The sequence below is a fragment of the Podarcis vaucheri genome (genome assembly GCF_965113315.1).
Source record: "Podarcis vaucheri genome assembly, chromosome: 9".
Classification (NCBI taxonomy): domain Eukaryota; kingdom Metazoa; phylum Chordata; class Lepidosauria; order Squamata; family Lacertidae; genus Podarcis; species Podarcis vaucheri.
The window spans coordinates 29994169-30017921 of NC_138767.1; the positions used below are offsets into that span (position 1 = coordinate 29994169).

Here is a 23753-nt window from a genome sequence, read left to right on the forward strand (position 1 = left end):
CCCCGTCTCAAATCATTCCCAACAGACTGAGGGCGAATTTTGAGGCGTTTCAATAGATGATGATGGATGACAAACAATATGGGCGATTCAAATAAAGTATAGTGAATGTTTAGTGTGCGGAAAGTTTTCGACGGTCTGTATCCATTGTCACTGCCTAGGCTGCTAACGTGAAACGAAGGGTGGGGTCGCTATGAAATTGAGGATATTTATTTATTGTTATGAATCTCATTTTACGCGTGTGGCAAGGTGATTTATAACAATTATGAAACAGCTAAAAGTGTATTTCAAGTTTTGCATTTCGGAAATGGCCTTTTAAAACTTTATAAAAAGGTAAAGGACCCCTGACAGTTAAGTCCATTTGTGAACGACTCTGAGGTTGCAGCGCTCATCTCGCTTTACTGGCTGAGGGACCTAACGTTTGTCCACAGACAGTTTTTCTTTGCACTGCTAGGTTGGCAGGAGCTGGGACCGATCAATGAGAGCTCACCCTGTCACGGGGATTCGAACCGCCGACCTTCGGATCAGCAAGCCCTAGGTTCAGTGGTTTAGACCACAGCACCACCAGCATCCCCTTAAAACTTTATAGTGTACTTTAAATGCTGTATAGAAATAACTGGAGATAGGTCTAAAAACAGTGCAAAACAAACACCTAAGGCAGAGACTGCCTTACTGTTATACTGTTATCATGGAATTGTAGAGTATGATGGGACACTAAGGATCATCTAGTCCAACTCGCTGCAATGCAGGAATCACAACTAATATGTCTACAAGATATGGCTGTCCTGTGCAGACTTACTTGCGAGTAAGCGCCATTGAACTCAGTGAGACTTGCTTCCACATGAGTATGCCTATGGAGCACAGGACAGAAAGTGTTCTTGAAGTAAATCGACAGTGCTTTCCAATATAAGTAATTCCAATTGAATTCAAGGATACCTACTGCCAGGTAAGTGTGAATAGGAAAAGTGCAACGTGTGGCTTGGTCCTGTGGCCTTCGTTTGGGTATGCACTCTATAGGAGTTCATCCTTACTTCCAAGGAAACTTATCTGTGCTATGCATTGAAAGCAGCATTATACCACTTTAAACAGCCCTCAGATATTTTGCCAACACTGTATCTATCAAAACCAACAAGCAACAGTTACAGCATAAGCTGTGTTCAGGCCTTTATTATGATTATTTATTTAAATTGTATGCTGCCCTTCATCCAAAGATCCCAGGGAGAATCACAACAGAAAAATATAAAATGAGAATACAAAATACCGTACATAGCAACAACAAAAAACAGTGACCTCCTTCCCACAAACACATTTTAAAAGCCACAGAAATCAGCTTTGATCTTGCACTCTGACAGCTGGATATGAAAGGGAGCAATGGACACTCATGTGTAGGTTCAATTATTGTATGCTGCTTCATGCATTTCCATGGAAATGTGAAAACAAATATGAATAAATCTTGTACAGTTTCAGAAGAATAAATAAGATGTGAACTGAAATCACACGGATCAGATTGTAGGACTAGGGATCTGCTGTGTGTTAAAACTTTCAAAATGGCTGTTTCCAGTAACATTCCAGAGAGATCAGTCTGGCTGTTTCAAAGCCAAAATCAGCCTGGATATATACCCAGGTCAGTGCATTAAAAGCCCACAGAAAAAATATTATCTATGGGAAGTCTCTGTGTACTTTAATCCAAGCTAGCCAAGTTAAACACTTTCTACATCCCCATGACTGAACTGTGTGTTGATTATCTGCATGTGGATCTTTACTGTAATTTCAATCTGTTTTAGCATTTTAACTTTTGTATGTTTTAAAGTGTGGTTGTGAACTGTCCTTGGATTTTCTTGTTTTATCTTTTTGTAAACCGTTTTGAGATTTTTTTTAAAACAAGCAGTATATACATTTTATGGCATTAATAAATAAAAATGGGTGAATACGCAAAAGGGGGTACTACCAAAATCTACTGGAGTGTAGCCAAATGAAACCGAGTCAGACTCAAGGGAGTATTTATGAGTCAGAGTCATATGGCGGAATCCCCAGAAAGGAGGAGGAAAGTTAAAGAGACAGCAGATAACGTATGAGAAGTACTTGGCTGCTATAATAAGCCTTTGTATTGGAACCAAAACTGGTTGCCTAAAGGGAAGAACTTTGTTCCTAACTAGAATGTGACTTCTGTACTGAATTGCCGTGCATAATATGTGGAGACTTGTGAAACGTGTTCCTGCACTGAATAGCTGATTACCTACTTGGAGAATTCCGTGCACAAAAGGAGTTTTACCTTGAAAGCAAATAGCTGTGCTCTGCATTACTGGCATTCACTCAAGTAGATGTATTATTTCACCCCAAGGACATTTTGCAAGAAAGTGTCACCATCCTAGAAGTTCAAAATATAAATTGAATGTCCATCTTACGGAAGAAGAAGAAGAAGAAGAAGAGTTTGGATTTGATATCCCGCCTTTCACTCCCCTTCAGGAGTCTCAAAGCGGCTAACAATCTCCTTTCCCTTCCTCCCCCACAACAAACACTCTGTGAGGTGAGTGGGGCTGAGAGACTTCACAGAAGTGTGACTGGCCCAAGGTCACCCAGCAGCTGCATGTGGAGGAGCGGAGACGCGAACCCGGTTACCCAGATTACATGACTACCGCTCTTAACCACTACACCACACTGGCACGGAAACAAACCCATTAGGAAAATTGTACTCAGTATTCAGCACATTTGTACGTACAGTGGTACCTCGGGTTACATACGCTTCAGGTTACATATGCTTCAGGTTACAGACTCCGCTGACCCAGAAATATTACCTCAGGTTAAGAACTTTGCTTCAGGATGAGAACAGAAATCGTGCTCCGGCGGCACGGCAGCAGCAGGAGGCCCCATTAGCTAAAGTGGTGCTTCAGGTTAAGAACAGTTTCAGGTTAAGTACAGACCTCCGGAACAAATTAAGTACTTAACCTGAGGTATTGGATTTCTTAAATGCAGCAGAAATTCACAACACAGTGTAACAGACTTGGTTCTTGAACTGAATCCATTCTGGGAGTCTGTTGGAGTCCCAAAACCATTTGAAAACCAAGACACAGCTTCCGATTGGCTGCAGGAGCTTCCTGCACTCAGTCGGAAGCCACAGAAGCCATGCTGAACCTCCAGCTTCCGAAAAACGTTTGCAAACCAGAACACTTACTTCCGGGTTTGCGGCATTCAGGAGCTGAATTGTTCAGGAGCCAAGCTGTTTGGGAGCCAAGGTACCACTGTATCATGAAGAGGAATTCTTGGGCTAGCCTATGCAAAACAACCTGGCCAAACTAGGGCCACTAAGAAACAATTCAGGGTCATTGAGGGCCATTGGCAATGCAAGAGAACTGTTCTTATAATAATAACCTTCTTGCCCTGAAGCGTGAACAGGGTTGCCAGGGCAACTGGGCGTGATGCCATAGAAGAGTTTGGGGCCTTTGGCATGAGGCTTGGCATGGCTGAAACAAAGACTGAGATCCATCTTTGGCTGAAAGGAGGTTGGGAGACATGCCTTGGACTCCAGAGTTGCACTGCCAAGGGGAACAAGCCCCTCTTGAGATGACCATACTATAAGAACAGGACTTAAAAGACGCCTGTTTCTTGGGAGAAAAGCAATGACAAACCTAGACAGCATCTTAAAAAGCAGAGATATCACTTTGCCAACAAAGGTCCGTATAGTTAAAGCTCTGGTTTTCCCAGTAGTGGTGTATGGAAGTGAGAGATGGACCATAAAGAAGGCTGATTGCCGAAGAATTGATGCTTTTGAATTGTGGTGCTGGAGGAGACTCTTGCGAGTCCCATGGACTGCAAGATCAATCCTATCCATTCTGAAGGAAAGCAGCCCTGAGTGCTCACTGGAAGGACAGATCCTGAAGCTGAGGCTCCAATACTTTGGCCACCTCATGAGAAGAGAAGACTCCCTGGAAAAGACCCTGATGTTGGGAAAGATGGAGGGCACAAGGAGAAGGGGACGACAGAGGACGAGATGGTTGGACAGTGTTCTCGAAGCTACCAGCATGAGTTTGACCAAACTGCGGGAGGCAGTGGAAGACAGGAGTGCCTGGCGTGCTCTGGTCCATGGGGTCACGAAGAGTCGGACACGACTAAACGACTAAACAACAACAACAACAAAGAACAGGACTCCATCCTAACTCAGGTGTAAATATGTGAACAAATCATCTTTCTTAAAGCTACGACAAACTCCACCAAGTCTTGATTCTCAAAGGAACCCCCTGGAATCCTGCTACCACTCGGCTGAGAGAGGGCAGTGGTGTGCAACTTTTGTTACAATAGAAATGGTATAAAAACTCTGGAGATGGGCCATAGCTCAGTGGTAGTACACATGATGCTCTGCATGTGAAAGGTCCCATGCCCAATCCCAGGCAGAGCTGCGAAAGAGTCCTGCCTGAAACCCTGCGGTCAATGTAGGCAGCCCTCAGCTAGATGGAGCAGCAGTATGATTAGTATAAAGCAGCTTCCTATGCACTCTCACTGGTATTTGATCCAGAATGCTAGAGTTTCTGTTACAGTGTTAGCATTAGCACAAACCAGCACAGAGTAGAATGGATGTACCAAGGGGACTCCTGTGTTTCTTGCTGTAACGTGTTCAGAATGATATATGAGTATGCTTCAGGTTGGTAATGGCTCCAAAGCACAGTACAGTACAGGCAAAGCATCTCTTTTGAGGGTAGGGGTGGAAAACAAATTAAATTCAGTTCATTTTTAAAGGTGAAACTACCTAAGTCACACTTCCCAAACAATACACAAACTGAAACGTCGCCATTCAAAATTCTCACTTCTCTGAATTTCACAGTGCCTTTCTCCAGAATGCATATACTAGGGTCAAGTGTGCATTGAAATGCATCTGTTACTGAAAATAACAAACAAATTTGCTTTATATCAGTGGAATTTGCTTTACAAAAATGTGTAGATTTGGCAAATTTCATACAAAAATATGTATACAGTATTAGGAGAAAGTACATACTGATGAATTTCATGAGGTTGTGTTTTTTTGTTGTTGTTTTTTAAAGCACTCACATACTGATGTGGAAATGTGAAGAACTTCAGACTGGAAGAAGGTGAACCTAAAAGAAACAAAAATGAACTGATTCACTCACCCATCAAGCACAAACAGGGCAGGTGGAAGAGGCAACTGGGGGCTGTAAGTCCAGGAAAGGAATTTGAGCCACAAGAAGAGAGAGGAGGTAAGAGAGACAGGAAGGAAGAGACTATCATATACACTAGAAGCCAGGACCATACTCATGGTTCAGTCGCAAAGGAGCTCAGAACTTTAATGTTATAGACTTTAATGTTATGGCTACTATAGGAGGATACAGAAGAAGTCTGTGTTATGCTCTCCCTAAGGAGGCTCGCCTGGTACCTTCATTACATATATTTAGGCTCTAGGTGGAAATGTTTCCCTTCCACTAGGTGTTTAGCTGATTAACATTGTACAGCCTTTTAAATGTGTCTGTTGGAGTGCACTTGTTGTTTTGTTTTTGTTATATTATGTGTTTTGTGTTTTCATTTCATATTTTTATGTTTTTAACCACCCCGTGATCTTCGGATGAAAGGCGGTGCACAAATTTTATAGATAAATAAAATAAGTTGGGTGAAGGACAGTAGTTTGTGCAGTCAACCTATTTTCAACCATGGCCTGCTCAAGACATTTTGCTGCCTGAAGTGGAAAAGCAAACAGCAACATTTAAGTCAATGGGCAGCGTAATCCAATGCTAATCAAGTTATTTTGGCACCTGAGGGAAAAACATATCCACACCTGCTTCTGTCTGAGAGTAAAATTACAATATTTAATACATTAAATAACTGGACAATTTTACCCTTTCCTGACACCCAGAATCAACTGTCTGAGGGAGCCATCTCTCTCTGTCTAATAGGAGGACCAGACCCATTTCCAATCCATGTCAAGAGAGTCATGGGTTCCAATGGCAGCTCAATAGGCTCTGATTATAGTGTTATGCGACTTCTTTACAGTTAACTTCCGTGGAATGAGAATTGCTCTCTCCACAGCCTAATAGCTATTTTGCAGTGAGCGCTAAGCAATATGACAGCTTCATTTTAGAATGATGGGCAGAAAGATTACATGTGTATTTTGATATTGTATATACCAAAAGTCAAAGATGCTTTCTCCCTAGGGTAATTGTGATTGTTTGTGAAAGGGGGCTGATTCTTTTCCCATCTGCCATACTTAATCTGAAAGCGAGAAATGCTATTTTGAGGCCCAGTAAAAAAGTATTTTGTGAGAGATCATATTTCATTTTAAACTGTAGCCCATTACAAATGGACATATCGGAAGATGCTTGAATTCTCATGTGATCCCTTGGTATTGAAGCGGAATGCTAATGGGGGGAAAAACACCACCCTACTATAACAACACTTGACTTTGTAGTTATCTTACAGGGAAAATGCTCATTCTTTCTCCAACCCTCATGTCATTTCATCTAGCTCCTGGAGGGCGGGGGAATTTCATTACAGGAAGAACATGAAGTAAGTTTCTGAAACAGAAGAAGCGTAGGCCGCAAAGGCCCTTAAGTGGAAGAAATGCAAAGAAAAATACTAGAGAAAAAGAAAAAATAATGACCAGAGTGCAAGGCATATGCCACATCCAGTGTTCAAATTCTGATCCCTTAGCTATTGGTTTTAGAAGGCTATACTTGATTTGGCTGAAAAAGTCAAGGAGTGGCTTGATTTTTATGTGAGGAGTGTGGATTTCATCAAAGCCCCACAGTTCAAGCACTGATTAGGATTGCAGGATGCCCCTATTTCCTTAGCCTGATCCTCATCCTGTATATTAGCATCAGACCAGCTAATATCCAATATTTGTCTCTTACAGATAGTATGAGTTGGGGAAGGGAGAGGGAATATTCTAAAATGTGGGAATTACCATGCAAATAATTCCAATTGAGATAATCATCCAGCTAGCATCCAACCATATTGTCCTTTCAATGTTTGCCTCATAATTATGATCTTTTATTGGGTGTGGGGGGCAGGTGAGTTAGCACTAAATAATATCCATTTGAATTAGACTGGATTACACATCCAACCTAATTTTTCCATGGCACAGTAGACTTCCACAATTACAAATTCTTTGTGCATGTTTCATTGATATAGTATGGGTATAGCCAAGGCCCCAGGCACAGGATTTGGGGGTGGTGGTCAGCCAGATGCCCCCACAGAGTTCCCCATGCCTTGCCTGGCTCCAGAGGTAGGGGCTTGATGAGAGAGGAGGGTGAAGAGCTTCCTATATCCCGCCCTTGTCAAGAGCACCCTCTGTGTCCTGCCCCCCCCATCTGCCAAGCAGCGGGGGCGAGGGCTGGGCAAGTGCGCTCTGGTACACACATGCACTCGCCCCGGGCACCAACAAGCAGCGCTGTGCCACTGGTGTGTTTAAGTAGTGTGGAAACTATGAATCAGAAGGTATAAACCTTCACATGAGCTGTTGTGCAACTCTTTATGCTAGAATTACCAATACACATACTTTAAGGACTTCTACCTTGGGACGCGGGTGGCGCTGTGGGTAAAAGCCTCAGCGCCTAGGGCTTGCCGATCGAAAGGTCGGCGGTTCGAATCCCCGCGGCGGGGTGCGCTCCCGCTGCTCGGTCCCAGCGCCTGCCAACCTAGCAGTTCGAAAGCACCCCCGGGTGCAAGTAGATAAATAGGTACCGCTTACCAGCGGGAAGGTAAACGGCGTTCCGTGTGCTGCGCTGGCTCGCCAGATGCAGCTTTGTCACGCTGGCCACGTGACCCGGAAGTGTCTCCGGACAGCGCTGGCCCCCGGCCTATAGATGTGAGATGGGCGCACAAACCCCAGAGTCTGTCAAGACTGGCCCGTTCGGGCAGGGGTACCTTTACCTTTACCTTGGGGATGTTTACTCTGACATTCCATCATGGGCAGCTTGAGGCACCTACTTGTGTTTTCCCACGGCCCTGATCCAGAGAAAGTAAGACATGCTGAGGTCCAGCTGAATAGAATACAGTGGTACCTCAGGTTAAGTACTTAATTCGTTCCGGAGGTCCGTACTTAACCTGAAACTGTTCTTAACCTGAAGCACCACTTTAGCTAATGGGGCCTCCTGCTGCTGCCGCACCACCGGAGCACGCTTTCTGTTCTCATCCTGAAGCAAAGCTCTTAACCTGAAGCACTATTTCTGGGTTAGCGGAGTCTGTAACCTGAAGCGTATGTAACCTGAGGTACCACTGTACTTTGTCCAATGGGGATTACACAGCATATTTCCAAAGTCGACATGTTCAAGTAGTACCATGATCAAATCCTGAGCTACATAATGTCCATTCGAATTGGTTACATCCATTTGGATCAATTACATTCTGTTTTGACTGAATGCAAACATGAATTGCACAGCAGAAGAGATCAAGCACAGTGAAGGGGAAGACTATGAAGAGGTCTGGAAAGAGCAAATCATAGACCAGGACAAGTTGAAGAAGAATTCTTGGTGTGGCTTTGTGTGGGATGACGCCTGGATGAATCAGTGAATCTGTATTTTCCAGCTAACCACAATGAAACTTTTCCTCAGTCAGTCCATTTGCAGAAATCCCGCCCCGAAAATAGCACCTCTAAGGCTGCAATCATACACTGATGCTCCACAGCTAAGGGTTGATAGTATGTGGAGGAAGCCGTGCTATGCCAGCATAATGGCAGATGCAGCACCACCATGAGAGAGATGCTGATGGAATGCTCCACTCAGCTGACAGATCCATTCCTCTGCAAATGGTACACCAGTGGAATTGATGGAATGGAGCAGTTGTAGGCATGATGGTGGTGGCATAGGGGAGCAGAACACGCATGCTGGAATCTACACCCCTTCAATTCATGGCCGCTGCCACAACTTTATAGTATTGTAAAGTTTGGTGCAGAAAATCTCTGTAACAGGTAAAAGGGGACACCACCAAACAAACAGAAGCAAAAACACAAAAGACTAGCCCTCAAAATAGTCCTACATATTTTTAAAACATTGTTCTATAAAAGTGTAAAATAGTGAAGAACTTTTTAGGGGTCACATTGGTACAGTTTTCTTATTAAATTCCAGGCAGGCTCTGGTGACATCTGGGACAAGCATGTACAGTGGTACCCTGGGTTAAGAACTTAATTCGTTCTGGAGGTCTGTTCTTAACCTGAAACTGTTCTTAACATGAGGTACCACTTTAGCTAATGGGCCTCACGCTGCCACCATGCCGCTGCCGCGCGATTTCTGTTCTCATCCTGAAGCAAAGTTCTTAACCCGAGGTACTACTTCCGGGTTAGTGGAGTCTGTAACCTGAAGTGGGTGTAACCTGAAGCGTCTGTAACCCAAGGTACCACTGTACTCAGGACTGTCGTGGAATTCTACTCAGTATTGATCCAGAGCAGATTCCAGAGTATAGTTAGCAGAGTAAAAACAGGATCCCCCCAAAATAGACCAGAGGCTATTGTATTTAATCCAGCAGAGCTTTATTGCTACTGAAGGCAAAGGAGCATAATGGTCACAAATCCAATACATTCAAGATTGGCACTGTCTATAAGAAATCCAGTTGCAGCAGACTTAACTTAAACTTACAATAACTTATAATAAGTCTAAACATTAACACTACAGTGGAACCTCTACCTGCGACCATAATCCATTCCGGAGGTCTGTCCAGAGGTTGAAACGGGTCACTGGGAGAGGCACCGTTGCGCGCAGGCGCGGGTGGCAAACCCACTGGTTACTTCCGGGTTTGCTGCGGACGTTGGGCGAAATGGACGCAAGCAGAGGCGGATGTAAGAAGAGGTTTGACTGTACAGTGGTACCTCGGGTTAAGTACTTAATTTGTTCCGGAGGTCTGTACTTAACCTGAAACTGTTCTTAACCTGAAGCACCACTTTAGCTAATGGGGCTGCGCCACCGCAGCACAATTTCTGTTCTCATCCTGAAGCAAAGTTCTTAACCTGAAGCACTATTTCTGGGTTAGCGGAGTCTGTAACCTGAAGCGTATGTAACCTGAGGTACCACTGTATATACAGAACATCACACCAGAAGGAAAAGAGATAGAAAGAGAAAGTGAAACGCAGGCTCCTTCTGGCCAGCATGACCTTGACAGAAAGAGATAAGAGTGTTAGGATTCTTGCCTGACAAAGAGCACCAGTTTAAGCTGGCTGCACTCGGCTTTTCTGAAGGAATAACCCAAACATCATGAACCTTCTGCTTGTTTCACACAGAAAAGCTTCCAGAACTCTCTTGAATTAATTAGAACAGTGGAATGCTAATAGGTGAAAACACCACCCTACTGGACAAGGGTGACAAGGACACGGTCACAACTATACACTTATTCACACAGCCCCTTATACCACATTGGAGGTGTCTAGTAGCTGCTACTATACTGGCCACGTCTTGGCAATGTGGGGAAGGTCTGTAGGTCTGTGGAAAAGACCATGCATTGCATGCACAAGATCCCACCTTTAAATCCCAGAATCTCCAGGTAGGGCTGGGATTTGAACCTGGGATCTTCATGCAGCTTCTCATGATGTGCTGGGCATCACTGGGATATCTTCCTCATGGTGCTGGTGTTAGTTTCTGTTTATGCCACTGTGCAGTGCTTGGAGTCACAAGACTCTGTTTTACATTCCAGAGATTCCAGGCTATTGGAAGTCTCGCGGAAGACAGGAGACGGATGTGATGTTACTGGTTTCCTGTTCCTTTGTTGTTCAGTTGCTCTCTGCTTTCACAGAGAGTGGATGTTTCTTTTCTGTCTGCGTAACTAGAATTTAAACTCTTTGCAATGTAGCTCATATTTTCTCGTCCTTCCCTGCTGCTGGATACTCTGCGTAATGAGGGAATGTGCCTGGAGCCTTATCAGAGGCCCAGGGAGTTAATCATCGTCGGAGGCGATTCCAAAGGACTCAACCGGAGGATGAGCTTTTCCAGTGATGTGGGTATGGCAGGAGGGAGAAGAGCCAGCCGTTGAAGCTGTGCTATCACTGCGTTCAGCTCCACACCCAGCTCCTCCCGACATCCTGACATTGTGTGCATTGACACCCCCCAATTGCCCTCAAAGCTGGCACCTCTGGGTGTAAGCTCCATTGAGCACAGCAAATTTCACTTCCAAGTAAACATGCAGAGGATTGACCTGCTCTTAGAACACTAGCCAATATAACTGAACCCAAGTTCTCAGTAACATTAACTTCTCTGGTCATCGGGATGTGGTTTGTATCTATTGCCAATATTAAGAATTCATAACAGCGGCATCTGGGCCCTGAAGAAGAGAAGCCAGAAAGGGAACATGAAAGGGAAACATCAAGCAGAAAGAACAGAGCAAACGAACCTGAAAAATTCTAATGGTCTGAATCCATACCCCAATTACAAGGATCATTTAAACGTCTCTAGGACCCAGTATTCAATATCTTGAGATAATTAACACCAAAGAGAAAGCAAATAGCTATGGTCTGTTTCTCTTTCCTTTTATGGTCCAGCAGAGTCTGCTTAATTGGCTTGACGCAGTGTGTTTCGTCTGGAGATTTCTCTCTCTTTCTGGATAGTATTAGCAAAACTCCACAAAGCTCCCATTGAAGATAATCAAGGCACGTGTAGAAATATCACTCACATTCCAATAGGGAAAGAAGTGTGTCTCATAAACAATCACCCAATTGGAGAAGCTTGGAGATGCACACTGGGCCAAGGGGTGTTATTTTTTTATTTCTTGAGGAGGCTTTAAGAAATAAGCAGAAGAGAAGCGATGAAGCATTGAAATGATATAGTGAGATAATATTGACCAATTTAGCAGCCATAATGGAATAAGGAACAGCAGCAGCAACTGATAATGTCTCCCCTAAGGAATGTCACCAGAGAAAATTCAAGACAGATAATAACAACTTGTGGTGTTTAACTCTTAAGCTTCACATCCACAAACAAGAGCGACAGTACTGATGGAATACATCAAGTGATGTAAGAGGCTGATGTGACCAGCAAATTTCTCTGCAGACTTTATCACTTTCACTGATTATGTGACCGAAAGGTATGTACACTGAATTAACTCCACAATGGCATCACAACATTAAATGTGATTTTTGCCTCAGAGCATCACATGTTGCAATATAAGCAAGCAACTTATTTCATGAATGGAACCTTTTGTTTCATTCTTAGCTGTAAAGGCATGGATCATTTCATGAACAGTGTTGTCTGCAGTCACTCTGCACTTCTCCACACATTGGCCAGGGTTCCAAAGGGATGTGCACAGAGCACAGAGGTTTCTGCCTGAGAGAATTTCCTGTTTCCTTACAGCTACCTACCAGGGTTAATCAGCTGTGCTGTTTATGTTTTGGTTTTAGTTTATTTGTTATTTTGTTTTCCCTCCTTTGCATTCATTGTACTTAACCTTTATTTTTCTTAAAGCTCAACTAGTACAGTGGTACCTCGGTTTAAGAACTTAATTCGTTCTGGAGGTCTGTTCTTAACCTGAAACTGTTCTTAACCTGAGGTGCCACTTTAGCTAATGGGGCCTCCTGCTGCTGCCGCAGCATGATTTCTGTTCTCATCCTGAAGCAAAGTTCTTAACCCAAGGTACTATTTCTGGGTTAGTAGAGTCTGTAACCTGAAGTGTCTGTAACCTGAAGCATCTGTAACCCGAGGTACCACTGTATAATGCCTAAATAAAACAACTAAAGCCAGAGTTTGTGTAGAAGAATCATTCATGGAAAGTTGGTGCCCCCATGTGGAGGCCAGACACACAACCCCATGGTACAATTACAGAGCCCCTATCCCCTGCAAGGGCTACTGTGAGCCTGTAAATCAGGATGGAGAACCTTTTTCTGATTCAGGGCCAGGTTCCTTTCTCTACAACCTGGCAGTGGGAAGGGACAGGGCAAGACAAATGTAATTTTTGCCTTTACAGGAACTTGGGATCTCATTATTATATACTTACTTGTATGAGCAGAAATTCATACGTATCCATAACCAGTAAAGTTCCCTTCTAATAACTTTTGCTGTGGCTACTCTGAAGGGTTTGTTTGTTGGTTGGTTGGTTGGTTGGTTGGTTTGTTTCCCACCTCCTTCTCTGTCACAGAGCTGCTCCGTTGTAGCATTTGATGTTTGCAGTAATGTAAAAGGGTCCTGCAATTGTTCAATCAAAACTTACGAGATATGGTCTACTTTCCTTAGTGGTTGATCAACTGGGTGGAATTCAACGTCACACTCTTGCAAATGTTTCATCTCTGCAAGTTGATCAGCTTGTCAGGTGGAATGATTCCCTCTCCCCCTGCAAACTGGGGGGGAGGGCTTCTCCCACCCTGCAAAGTCAATTTTGGAGGCACAGGAGGACAGAGGGGAGGAAGTGCCATTGCACAAGTGGAAACTCTTGTGCACAACTTCCACTGATGGGGCTTGTTAGGTGAATCCCACCCATTATTCCCCCCCCCCCAATTAATCAGCTATCTCTTAGAAATGATTGTGTAATGTTCAACTGCTTACTGAGGAAAAGACCCCTAATCTTTTTCACAAGCTTTTTCATCCACTTGTTGCATGGACATCTATGACCTTGAGATCCTTTCTTGTTTAGTCAGCTGTGTCCATACACAATTGTTGGTCCAAAAGAGGCTGGAGAAACTCCCACATGAGGGAAAGTTACCTCATTTGGGACTTTTTAGTTTAGAGAAAAGGTAAGTAAGAGGTGACAGGGCAGAAGTGCATAAAATAATACATGGGAGGAGAAAGTGGATAGAGAAAAGCTTTTCTTCCTTGTTCATAACACTAGAACAGGTGGATACCCAACGAAGCTGAATGTTGAAAGATTCAGGAGAGATCAAAGAAACTAGTTCTTCACACAGTGCATAGTTGAACTATGGAATTTGCGCTCACAAGACGCAGTGCTGGCCATCAACTTGGATGGCTTTAAAAGATAACTGGACAAATTCATGGAGGTATAGGCTATCTATGGCTACTAACCACAATGGTTTTGGTCTAGCTCCACAGTTGGAGGCCAGTTGCTGGAAACTGCATAAGGAGTGAGTGCTGTTGTCCTCAGGCACTGCTTGTGGGCCTCCCATTGGCATCTGGTTGGCCACTGTGAAAGCATGATGCTGGGAAGATGAGCCACTGGTCTGATCCAGCACGGCTTTTCTTATGCTCTTAATAAAGAATTTTGGGGAAAGATAACTGCTTTTCTCATTAATTGACTGTAATAAACTGATCACAAAACAGGCAGTTAAGCCTAACAATGAATGCTGACACAACAGAGCATGAAACACAATCACTAGATGATGGCAACTTAAGGCTGTTTTATATATACTGTATACACACACACACACATCACTGTGGATTTTTATTCATGTTCACAGGAAGGCACATCTTATGACAATTCACAAGACTTCGTATCAAGAGCACAAACATATTTTTAAAAAACAATACAAAAAAGACAAACATTCATAAGACACTTTCCCAGCTCCTCTATAACCCAATGGAAGTTTCTCCGCTTAATTTAATGGAATGTGAATCATAGCCTTGACCAGCTTTTGCACAGAGGTGTGTTCTTAAAATTTCAGTATATTCACCTAAAACAGGCCCCCTTTACCAGAAAAGTCATTATTGGGGGGGGGAAGGGCACACAGAAGAGATAGCCCATGTAGTACCCTCCACAAGCTGGGGGCAACCCAGTCAAGTGGGCAGGATACAAATAATAACATTGTTATCAGCATCATTATTATTCCAACAGCCATCAGCCCTAGCCAGCATGGCCAATAGTCAGGGGTACTAGGAGTTGTCCAGCTACATCTGAAGGGCACATGCCAGGTATCCCTGGCACACAGGTCAATTATGTATTGCTACTTTAACCCACGTGGGTGGCGCTGTGGGTTAAACCACAGAGCCTAGGACTTGCCAATCAGAAGGTCGGCAGTTCAAATCCCCGTGACAGGGTGAACTCCCGTTGCTCGGTCCCTGCTCCTGCCAACCTAGCAATTTGAAAGCATGTCAAAGTGCAAGTAGATAAATAGGTACCGCTCCGGCGGGAAGGTAAACGGCGTTTCCGTGCGCTGCTCTGGTTCGTCAGAAGTGGCTTAGTCGTGCTGGCCACATGACCAGGAAGCTGTACGCCGGCTCCCTCGGCCAATAAAGCGAGATGAGCACCGCATCCCCAGAGTCGGCCACTACTGGACCTAATGGTCAGAGGTCCCTTTACCTTTACCTTAAAAGACTTTAGTCTCTCCTCTGCCTATATAGTCCCATGATGGATTTTATGATAATCCTTGAGTATGATGGGAGCTGGGCTTTTGACATATAGAGTATCATAAAACAGCTAGCATATTCAGTAACACAAAAGCTGCCTGATTGAGTATATGAAACACTACAGGATGGTAGTTTAAAGTCATTGTAAGCTCTGCAGAGTAGATGATTGATGTTCTGGCTTAATGGGTCTTTTAGAATAATTATTAAATAAGGATTTCTGTTTTCTTCACCATCAGTGGTGAAGGTCAACAGCCTTTAATCTTGTTATAAGTATTATCCTTTCAGTTCAGTGTTTCCAGAAAGACCAAAAACATAAATCACAAGAGAGTATAAATTTCATTTGCAGAACAAAAGAAACGAAGTTGGGTGGTGGGAGAAGATGGATGAATACCAAGTTACTGCTGTATGATGCATTTGTAATCTTGTTTATGTCGCGATCTAAAGAGATGCCTGCCGCTCAGCCACTTTCATGGACACACTCCCAAGGAGAAAGGCTATTTATGGGCTGACCAGATTTGTGGGGACTGGCAATTAAGAAAAAGACAAAGAACATGACAGGCATTTTAAAACGCAGGTTGCAGTTCACCACTAAAACACATTCAGTTTTGCTACGTTGCATGGCCATTATTGGTTGACTCCGCGACTTGTCCAGTCTCCAAGCACAGCTGCCTTTTCAACCAGATTGCCTTTCTCCAAAGAGCATAGTCTTATTATGTTCCAGGACAAGTGATATGGCATTCCTGTCCTAATGCCCAGTGGCACAGCAGAGTCCATCTCAACTGAGCAAATCATTGACACCATGTCTTTTGTAGATTAGCAGCACACTGAAAGTAAACAAGACATATCAGGTTGGTCACTCTGCAAACTTCAGGTGAGAGAGAGAGAGAGAGAGAGAGAGAGAGAGAGAGACGGTGAATGAATGAGTATACTTTGCATCTTCATAGGAGCCAACTCCTAGGGGCCAAGGTCCCTGTGCTCCCCAAATAAAATATTTGAGGAGGCCATGGTCAGCCAAAGTTGATGGGCATTGCCATTCAAATGGTGTGCATGTGTATCATCTTGTCATCAATTATGCAGGGTGGGGCTTACCATACCCCCCTCCAATGCCTCTCCCTTTCTCTCTGCTATAGGGCTGAATCAGTAATGTTTGACAGGCTAGAATGAATTTAATCCCCTCGATAGAGAGACCAAGAGCTTACCCGTACTTCCTCTCATCCCAGTGAGAGCTAGTGTGGTGTAGTGGTTAAGAGCGGTACTCTCATAATCTGGGGAACCGGGTTCGCGTCTCCGCTCTTCCACATGCAGCTGCTGGGTGACCTTGGGATAGTCACACTTCTTTGAAGTCTCTCAGCCTCACTCACCTCACAGAGTGTTTGTTGTGGGAGAGGAAGGGAAAGGAGAATGTTAGCCGCTTTGAGACTCCTTCACGTAGTGATAAAGCGGGATATCAAATCCAAACTCCTCATCCCATTGCTTTCCCCCTAAGGAAAACCACTCTTTAGCACTCAATCAGAGCAAACAGTGCTTCATGTATTTACTCGTATTGCCATTTGTTCCAATCTAAAGAGCAGGTTTTCCCTTGGAAAGGAGCAGAGCAAGGTGAAAACCACTTGAACTCATGTCTAGAAAGCACAAATCAACCATTTAGCCATGTGCTTTCTAGGCATGGCACAAGTGTAGACAAGCCCCACATGCACTGCATTGCCACAGCAATTTTGGCGGCTGGGGCCACACAACGTCAGCAACTTCAGTCTCCCAAATACAGTGGTACCTCAGGTTAAGAACTTAATTCATTCTGGAGGTCCGTTCTTAACCTGAAACTGTTCTTAACCTGAGATACCACTTTAGCTAATGGGGCCTCCTGCTGCCGCTGAAGCACGATTTCTGTTCTCATCCTGAAGCAAAGTTCTTAACCCGAGGTAATATTTCTGGGTTAGCGGAGTCTGTAACCTGAAGCGTCTGTAACGCGAGGTACCACTGTACATATAATTAATCTGGAACTGTTGACTAGTTCTCCAGCTCAGCTTTCAGAAATAAAGACTGCAATCCCTCTGTCACCCTTTAATCAAGTATAATACACTTGGATTTCTTTAACCACCTCAACTATAAATACAATAGGGCAGGTAAAATGTGTACTATATAACATCAAGTATGATCCCTTGGATCCTTTTCAGCCAGCCCCAAGCTAGCCATGTGGGAATGGTTTGCAAAATCCCTCATTGAAATTGCTATTCCTTCAATTGCTGTTGTTTCCAGTAGCAAGAAGTGGATGATCAGAAAGTGAAAAAGAAACAAGAAGCCTTGAATAAAATATTATAATATTAGTATTGTTCTGTGAGGCGCCATCAGGATCCTGCTAGGCAACTTAGGCATGATCTAAAATTAAATTAATTAAATGAATTCACCAAAATTTATCTTGAGATAATGGGAATTAGATCTGATAACTAGCTGAGTCCCTAACAATCCTCAAGCTTTTTTAAATCTTGTCATCATATTCCATTTATTTGTCAGTTAGCCAAGCCCCCTTATCCCTTTTGTTTTTATCTCTTTTTCCTATATTTGATCAATATTGTTCTAGTAATTAGCAGCTGATAACAGCACATAGCATCTCCTAGGCAAAAGCATTAAAACTGAACAGTGAACTCAACTGAACCTTCCCTTACCCAGCACAGCCCAGAGACACAGGGGCATCTATTCAGGTTGGCAGTCATTTTGCATTTTACGGTCTAGCTGGCCATAAACCGTCACGACTTATACTTTAGGTATCTTTTGATTCATTATTTCCACAATAAAGAACTATAGTTAGGTCTGGTCAGCAGCCTTGAAGGTCTGAAACAGCAACATATTTGGGGTTTCCCTCAGATTTAAATACTTCATTTGCATCATTCATATGGCTTACCTCTGGTCCAAAATTGGCCTACTGGCCTACTCAGTGCTATTTTTCTAGAAAAAGAGGTGCCGGAACTCAACATGAACACCTCTTAGAATGGCAATGGCACCCACCTGAGAGGTGCCAGAACTGAGTTCCAGTTGAAAAAAAGCCCTGGGCCTACTTAACTGTCTATATTACTTATGAATGCTTGGGTCCAGCCAAACAAAGCTCTGTTATGTTTTTAAGAGGTACCCTATGATGTTGTATCACTTTCCATTTTAGAGATTTCTCAGTGAATTGCTGGAGGCCAGTCGGTGAATCCATTGCAGAGCTGGCATTGAAAACCAGGTTTTCCACATTCAAAGTTAAGAGCCTGTTCACTGGTCAACAGTGTATCTCTGCTCAAATATGTGTTAAGTTACCTTAGATGCAACAGACAGGTTTTGGATGCACTATAGTAGGAGTGCCCAAACTTTTTTCAAAGAGGGCCAAATTTGATGAAGTGAACGTGCGTGAGGGCCAACCAAGGTTGTTGAGCTTTTTTCAGGATTTTGCCCTAGAACATATACTGCCATGGGGACCAGATTGAATCGACCCCTGAAACGATAGGAATCACACATTTAGGAAAGCAGGATATTTCTTACAATGTTATCTAGATAACATTTGCACCTCGGTAATTACCCAGGTGCAGCTATCATCACCAGGTCTCAAACTTTATGGAAGAAATGGGTCACCCAATCCTCTCTTGATAGCTGGTGCTGAAAATTGTGGTGGGATGCATCAGTTATCCAAGGAAAATTTGGGAAGAATTGGGTAACTGATTTCTTCTATAAGGCTTGACACTTGATGAGAACTGCTGAGTTACTTACAAATTACCAAGGTGCAAATTGTGATTGTCAGAATGCAGCCACTGAGCTCATTATCCAAACTTGCCTACAAGCTTCCTTACACAAGATTAACAGTCCAGTCATAACTTTCAAAGATTAAGAGTGGTCATGAGCCATTTGCAGCATACAGATGAAACCACTTAACCATGCATGCAATTTTTTCTCTCCCAAACAACTGTTAGCCTCCGACCTGCTACGTCTGCTCCTCTCCAAACTGCAGACAGACGCAAGAAATCCCTACACACCCTCTGAAAATTATCTTGATTCAAATCCACAGACTCTGCAGTTCTGAGCTTCTTTACAAGGGCACCCACAAAACAAAAAACACAGCAACAACAGTCAGAGACATGAAGAACTTCTGAAATACAAATAAAATAAATAAATAATCAGATGTTCTTTGGGCTTCATTTGTGTTGGTGCAGCTTTTTGTGGGTGGGCTATAATGATTCTGTAGTGAAGTGGAAAGAAGTTCAGAGGCTGAACCCTTTAGCCAAGCTCAAAGTTAATCATGTCTAATAGTGACAGGAAGCTGCAATCTTTTCAACTTTTCTAATGAGAAAAGCAGTGTAGCAGAGTGCTTCCATATTTGATGAAAACTCTTCTAAGTTTGGCAGTGGTGTGCTTGTCTCTTGGCTATGAGCAAGGTCACAGCTGTACAGCAGGAATGATTAAGCACCAGGTCAGGGATCTGATCTAGCATTTTTTCCCCTTTTCTCTTGCCAAGACCCCATCAGTTTTGGTGGCAGCATCAAAGACTGAAATATAAAAGATACTAGAGTGGGCAGAGCCCACTGTGATGATAGGGATACAAATTGGCCCTCCCCAGTCATCACTACATCATTCATTTCATGGAGAGGAAATGATGCTCAAAGGGGGTCTGTCTACCTTCATGTGTGTTCTGTGTGGTGGATGTTCACGCAAGAGGTACGCATGAGAGTGCGCATGAGGCCCCACCACTGTATGCAGCCACCTGCAGCTCAGGGTTGGCTAAGGATCACATATGCTAGCCGTCCGTGCCATACTGGATTAAGGAAATGAATGATAAGAGGGCATGTGTGCTGTGACAGGAAAGCAAAACAGATGAACATGTTGCAAGCAGCTTATTTTGACCCACACTATTATGAAGTGCATCTCAGGGCCAAGCCAATGCAGAAAGTAGTCAAATCAGTGAAGTATTGCATGTATGGATGATGTCACAAAAATGAAACAGTTAAAACTAGGAATGGATGGAAAACAGAACAAAAGAGATGAGGAATTGTTAGGTTTTTAATTGGTGAGCAGTATGATTTAGAGAATGCAGCAATTGAAACATTTAGTCAATGCAATCTACTTTTGAGTGTTTAAAACACCTCACATACAATACTTATGTAGTCTGTTCAGAATTTTCCCTCCCCGCCCCATCCCCAGCTGTTATGTCAAATAGTTTTCTCAGTTAGGTCAATCACTTTACTTAAATTGTGACTCGATTCAGAATTATTTTTGCCAAGAGATTTGCTACGCCAGAAAAGAGATAAGTTACGAAAGCCAATTTAAATGATGTAACTAAAGAATGGCTCTGGGCATACAGATGGCAGTGGTATACAGATTTCTACTGCTGCTGATAAACTTTAAAAACAAATTGCACAGCAACTTTTCTTTTTTAGGTAGGATGCTACTTGCCCCATTTGACAGGTAGGAAACTGACATGAGGAAGCAAGTTCTGTCGTGATGGCCGATGGTTCCACCAACAACTTGACTTGGGAGAGCATGTAGCATGCCTCTGAAGGATCAGCCTTCCCCATATCTAAGCACTGCTCAGCAAGGGTGCCAACTCAAATAAAATATGGGGGGGAGGTAAGCCCCACCCCACATAATCAATCACACGATGTGTGCTGCATGCACACTAGTTGAATGGCAATGCCCATCAACTTGGGGGGGGGGCAGCCCCCTCAAATATTTTATTGCGGCGCGAAACCCCCTCAACCCCTAGGAGTTGGCTCCTATGCCAGTACAGTGGTTCCTCAGGTTAAGTACTTAATTCGTTCTGGAGGTTTGTTCTTAACCTGAAACTGTTCTTAACCTGAAGCACCACTTTAGCTAATGGGGCCTCCCGCTGCTGCCACGCGACTTCTGTTTTCATCAAAGTTCTTAACTCGAGGTACTATTTCTGGGTTAGCGGAGTCTGTAACCTGAAGCGTCTGTAACCTGGAGCATATGTAACCCGAGGTACCACTGTATGTCAGTAACCCACTGCAGACATTGCTGGACTCCAACTCCCATCAGCCTCTGCCAGTACAATGGTACCTCGGGTTAAGAACTTAATTCGTTCTGAACCTGAAACTGTTCTTAACCTGAGGTACCATTTAGCTAATGAGGCCTCTTGCTGCTGCTGCGCTGCCACTGCACAATTTCTGTTCTCATCCTGAAGCAAAGTTCTTAACCCGAGGTACTATTTCTGGGTTAGCAGAGTCTGCAACCTGAAGCGTATGTAACCCAAGGTACCACTGTATAGCCAATGTGCATGGATGATGCAAGCTGGGAGTCAGGCTTAGCCGCAGGACCACAGAACCGTGGAGTTGGGAGGGACCCTGAGGGTCATCTAGTCCAACCCCCTGCAAAGCAGGAATCTAGAGCTCAAAGCCACGACCCTGAGATTAAGAGTCCCATGCTCTGTGGACTGAGCTATCATTTGCCATTTAGGTCCTTCTTTAAAATTTAAATAAATAGATGAAACCCACCTGTATCTTTGCTCCCGAATCTCCCCACCGGTGGGGTGGAGGGGGGGGGATACCAGGCGGTGGCGTCGTGGCCTGAGCGGTCCTCCGCAGCGCCCCCTAGAGGCGGAACGGCGCAGCGGCCCTTTCCCCCCGGCGCGGGGCTCCCTCACAGGGCTTGCTCTCGGAAGAAGCCCCAGGGCTCGCGCAAGGAGTGTCTCCCGGGCTGGCCGCCCGCCGTGCTGGCCACGGAGTTCTTGAGCTGCTTGATGACCCCGAAGAGCAGCAGGAAGAGCAGGAAGAGCAAGAGGAAGAAAAGCGCCAGGTAGAGGAGCAAGTTGAATTCCCACTCCATGCTGCTGCTGCTGCTGCTCCTCGCCTACAGGTTCCCATCAGTCACTAACTGCCCTGCTCCGGACTCCAGGGAGGCGGCGTGTGTGTCTGTGTTTGTTTGTGTGTTTTGGTGGCGGGATCGGGACATTCAGCCGCCCTGGCAAGCGCCGTCGCCTTGCCGATCCGCTGCTCCTGGCCACATCATGTCCCTTGGCAAGGTCGGGACCGTCCGAAGAAGAATCCGCTTTGGGTCCGGGGGCAGCGGCGGCTGCTCGGAAGGGAATTCCCCCGGGAGAGAGCGAGAGAGCGGCCGGTTTCCACCGCTGCCCCGACAGCAGAAGCAAAAGCAAGCAGGCGAACGAGGAACATCAGACTTGGAGGCGAGAGGAATCTTGGAGTCTCCAAAACGGTGGCGCGAAGAAGAGCTGCCCGGGGAAGAGGGAGGGAGGGGAGCAGGGCGACCTTTAGGAAGGGAGGGAGGGAGGGAGAAGCTGTTTCCTGAATGAAGTGCAAAGGAACAAAAGGCCTGCGCCCCGGGAGCTAATAGAGCCAAAGGAGGGTGACGATTTCTGCCTCCGAATGAGGCCGTTTCAATTAGAGGGAGAAAAGAAATCATCGCGCCATTGTTGTCCCTGGCCTGGTCTGCGTCGAAGGTGGCGCAGAAGTTTTTGCCCACCGGAATAAACTCGTCGGGGGGGGGGGGGAGAAAAGTCATCCCAACATATACAGCTGCAGAGCTCGCGTTGCATAGCACTGCAAGGGAAGGAACTGGGTGTACGTCCTTGAGATCAGTCAGCACACTTTTCATGACCTTTTGGGAATCTTGCAGCCCAGCGTTGTTCATGGGCGTAGTGGGGGGAGGGCAGGTGCCCTCCAATCAAGTAAATGAATAATAATACTTAACTCACTTACCAATTAAGGGACACGGGTGGCGCTGTGGGTTAAACCACAGAGCCTAGGACTTGCCGATCAGAAGGTTGGCTGTTCGAATCCCCGCAACAGGGTGAGCTCCCGTTGTTTGGTCCCAGCTTCTGCCCACTTAGCAGTTCAAAAGCACGTGAAAATGCAATTAGATAAATAGGTACCGCTCCAGCGGGAAGGTAAATGGTGTTTCCATGTGCTGCTCTGGTTCGCCAGAAGCAGCTTAGTCATGCTGGCCGGAAGCTGTATGCCGGCTCCCTCGGCCAATAAAGCGAGATGAGCGCCATAACCCCAGAGTCGGCCACGACTGGACCTAATGGTCAGGGGTCCCTTCACCTTTACCTTTAACTTACCAATTGGGTCATATCCCTCACATAAAACCTTCTCTCCCCCACCGCCAATAAATCCTGGCTATGCCCATGGTCCTGTTTGATTTAACGAGGAAGCCCCCGCTAAGCACAATGGGGGTCACTTGCTTCCAAGGAAATGTATGTGATAGTGCATCTTTTGACCACCGTTTGGTACTCACAATTAGAGTGGTTAAGAGGCAGGTTCCTCAGGCTTTGGATGCGTTCTTTGCCAACAAAATGAAGCTCAATCCAGATAAGACTGAGGAACTGTTAGTGGGTGGTTCCCTACAGCTGATGGATGGAAGGTTGCTCTCCCTCTGAAGGAGCAGGTACGCAGCTGGGGGGGAGTACTTCTGCAAGCTTTGCTGTCACTTGAACCCCTCAGGTGGCCTCAGTGGCACGGAGTGGCTTCCACCAGCTTCAGCTGGTGGCTCAGCTGTGCCCCTATCTGGATAGGGATAGCCTAACATCTAGCAGTCTCTAGGTTAGAGCAG

At 44.8% G+C, this 23753-nt stretch overlaps 1 protein-coding gene across 4 annotated transcripts in view; it reads right to left on the reverse strand.

Moving 5' to 3' along the window:
- SMIM43 (small integral membrane protein 43) overlaps window positions 1–22962 on the reverse strand; it is a 181150-nt gene extending 158188 nt beyond the window's left edge. Inside the window, exons 1-4 of one of the 4 annotated variants that reach the window (XM_082237129.1) lie at window positions 21680–22962; window positions 18498–18672; window positions 16403–16564; window positions 14238–16027 (exon numbers count right to left, since the gene is read on the reverse strand). In XM_082237129.1, the coding sequence (XP_082093255.1) occupies window positions 21825–22010 (186 nt within the window). In that variant the 5' untranslated portion in view covers window positions 22011–22962 and the 3' untranslated portion in view covers window positions 14238–16027; window positions 16403–16564; window positions 18498–18672; window positions 21680–21824. Of the gene's footprint in view, window positions 1–14237; window positions 16028–16402; window positions 18673–21679 lie in introns of those variants that run through there. The other 3 variants (XM_082237128.1, XM_082237130.1, XM_082237131.1) reach the window with 3 other exon arrangements.
- Window positions 22963–23753: the final 791 nt, after the last annotated feature.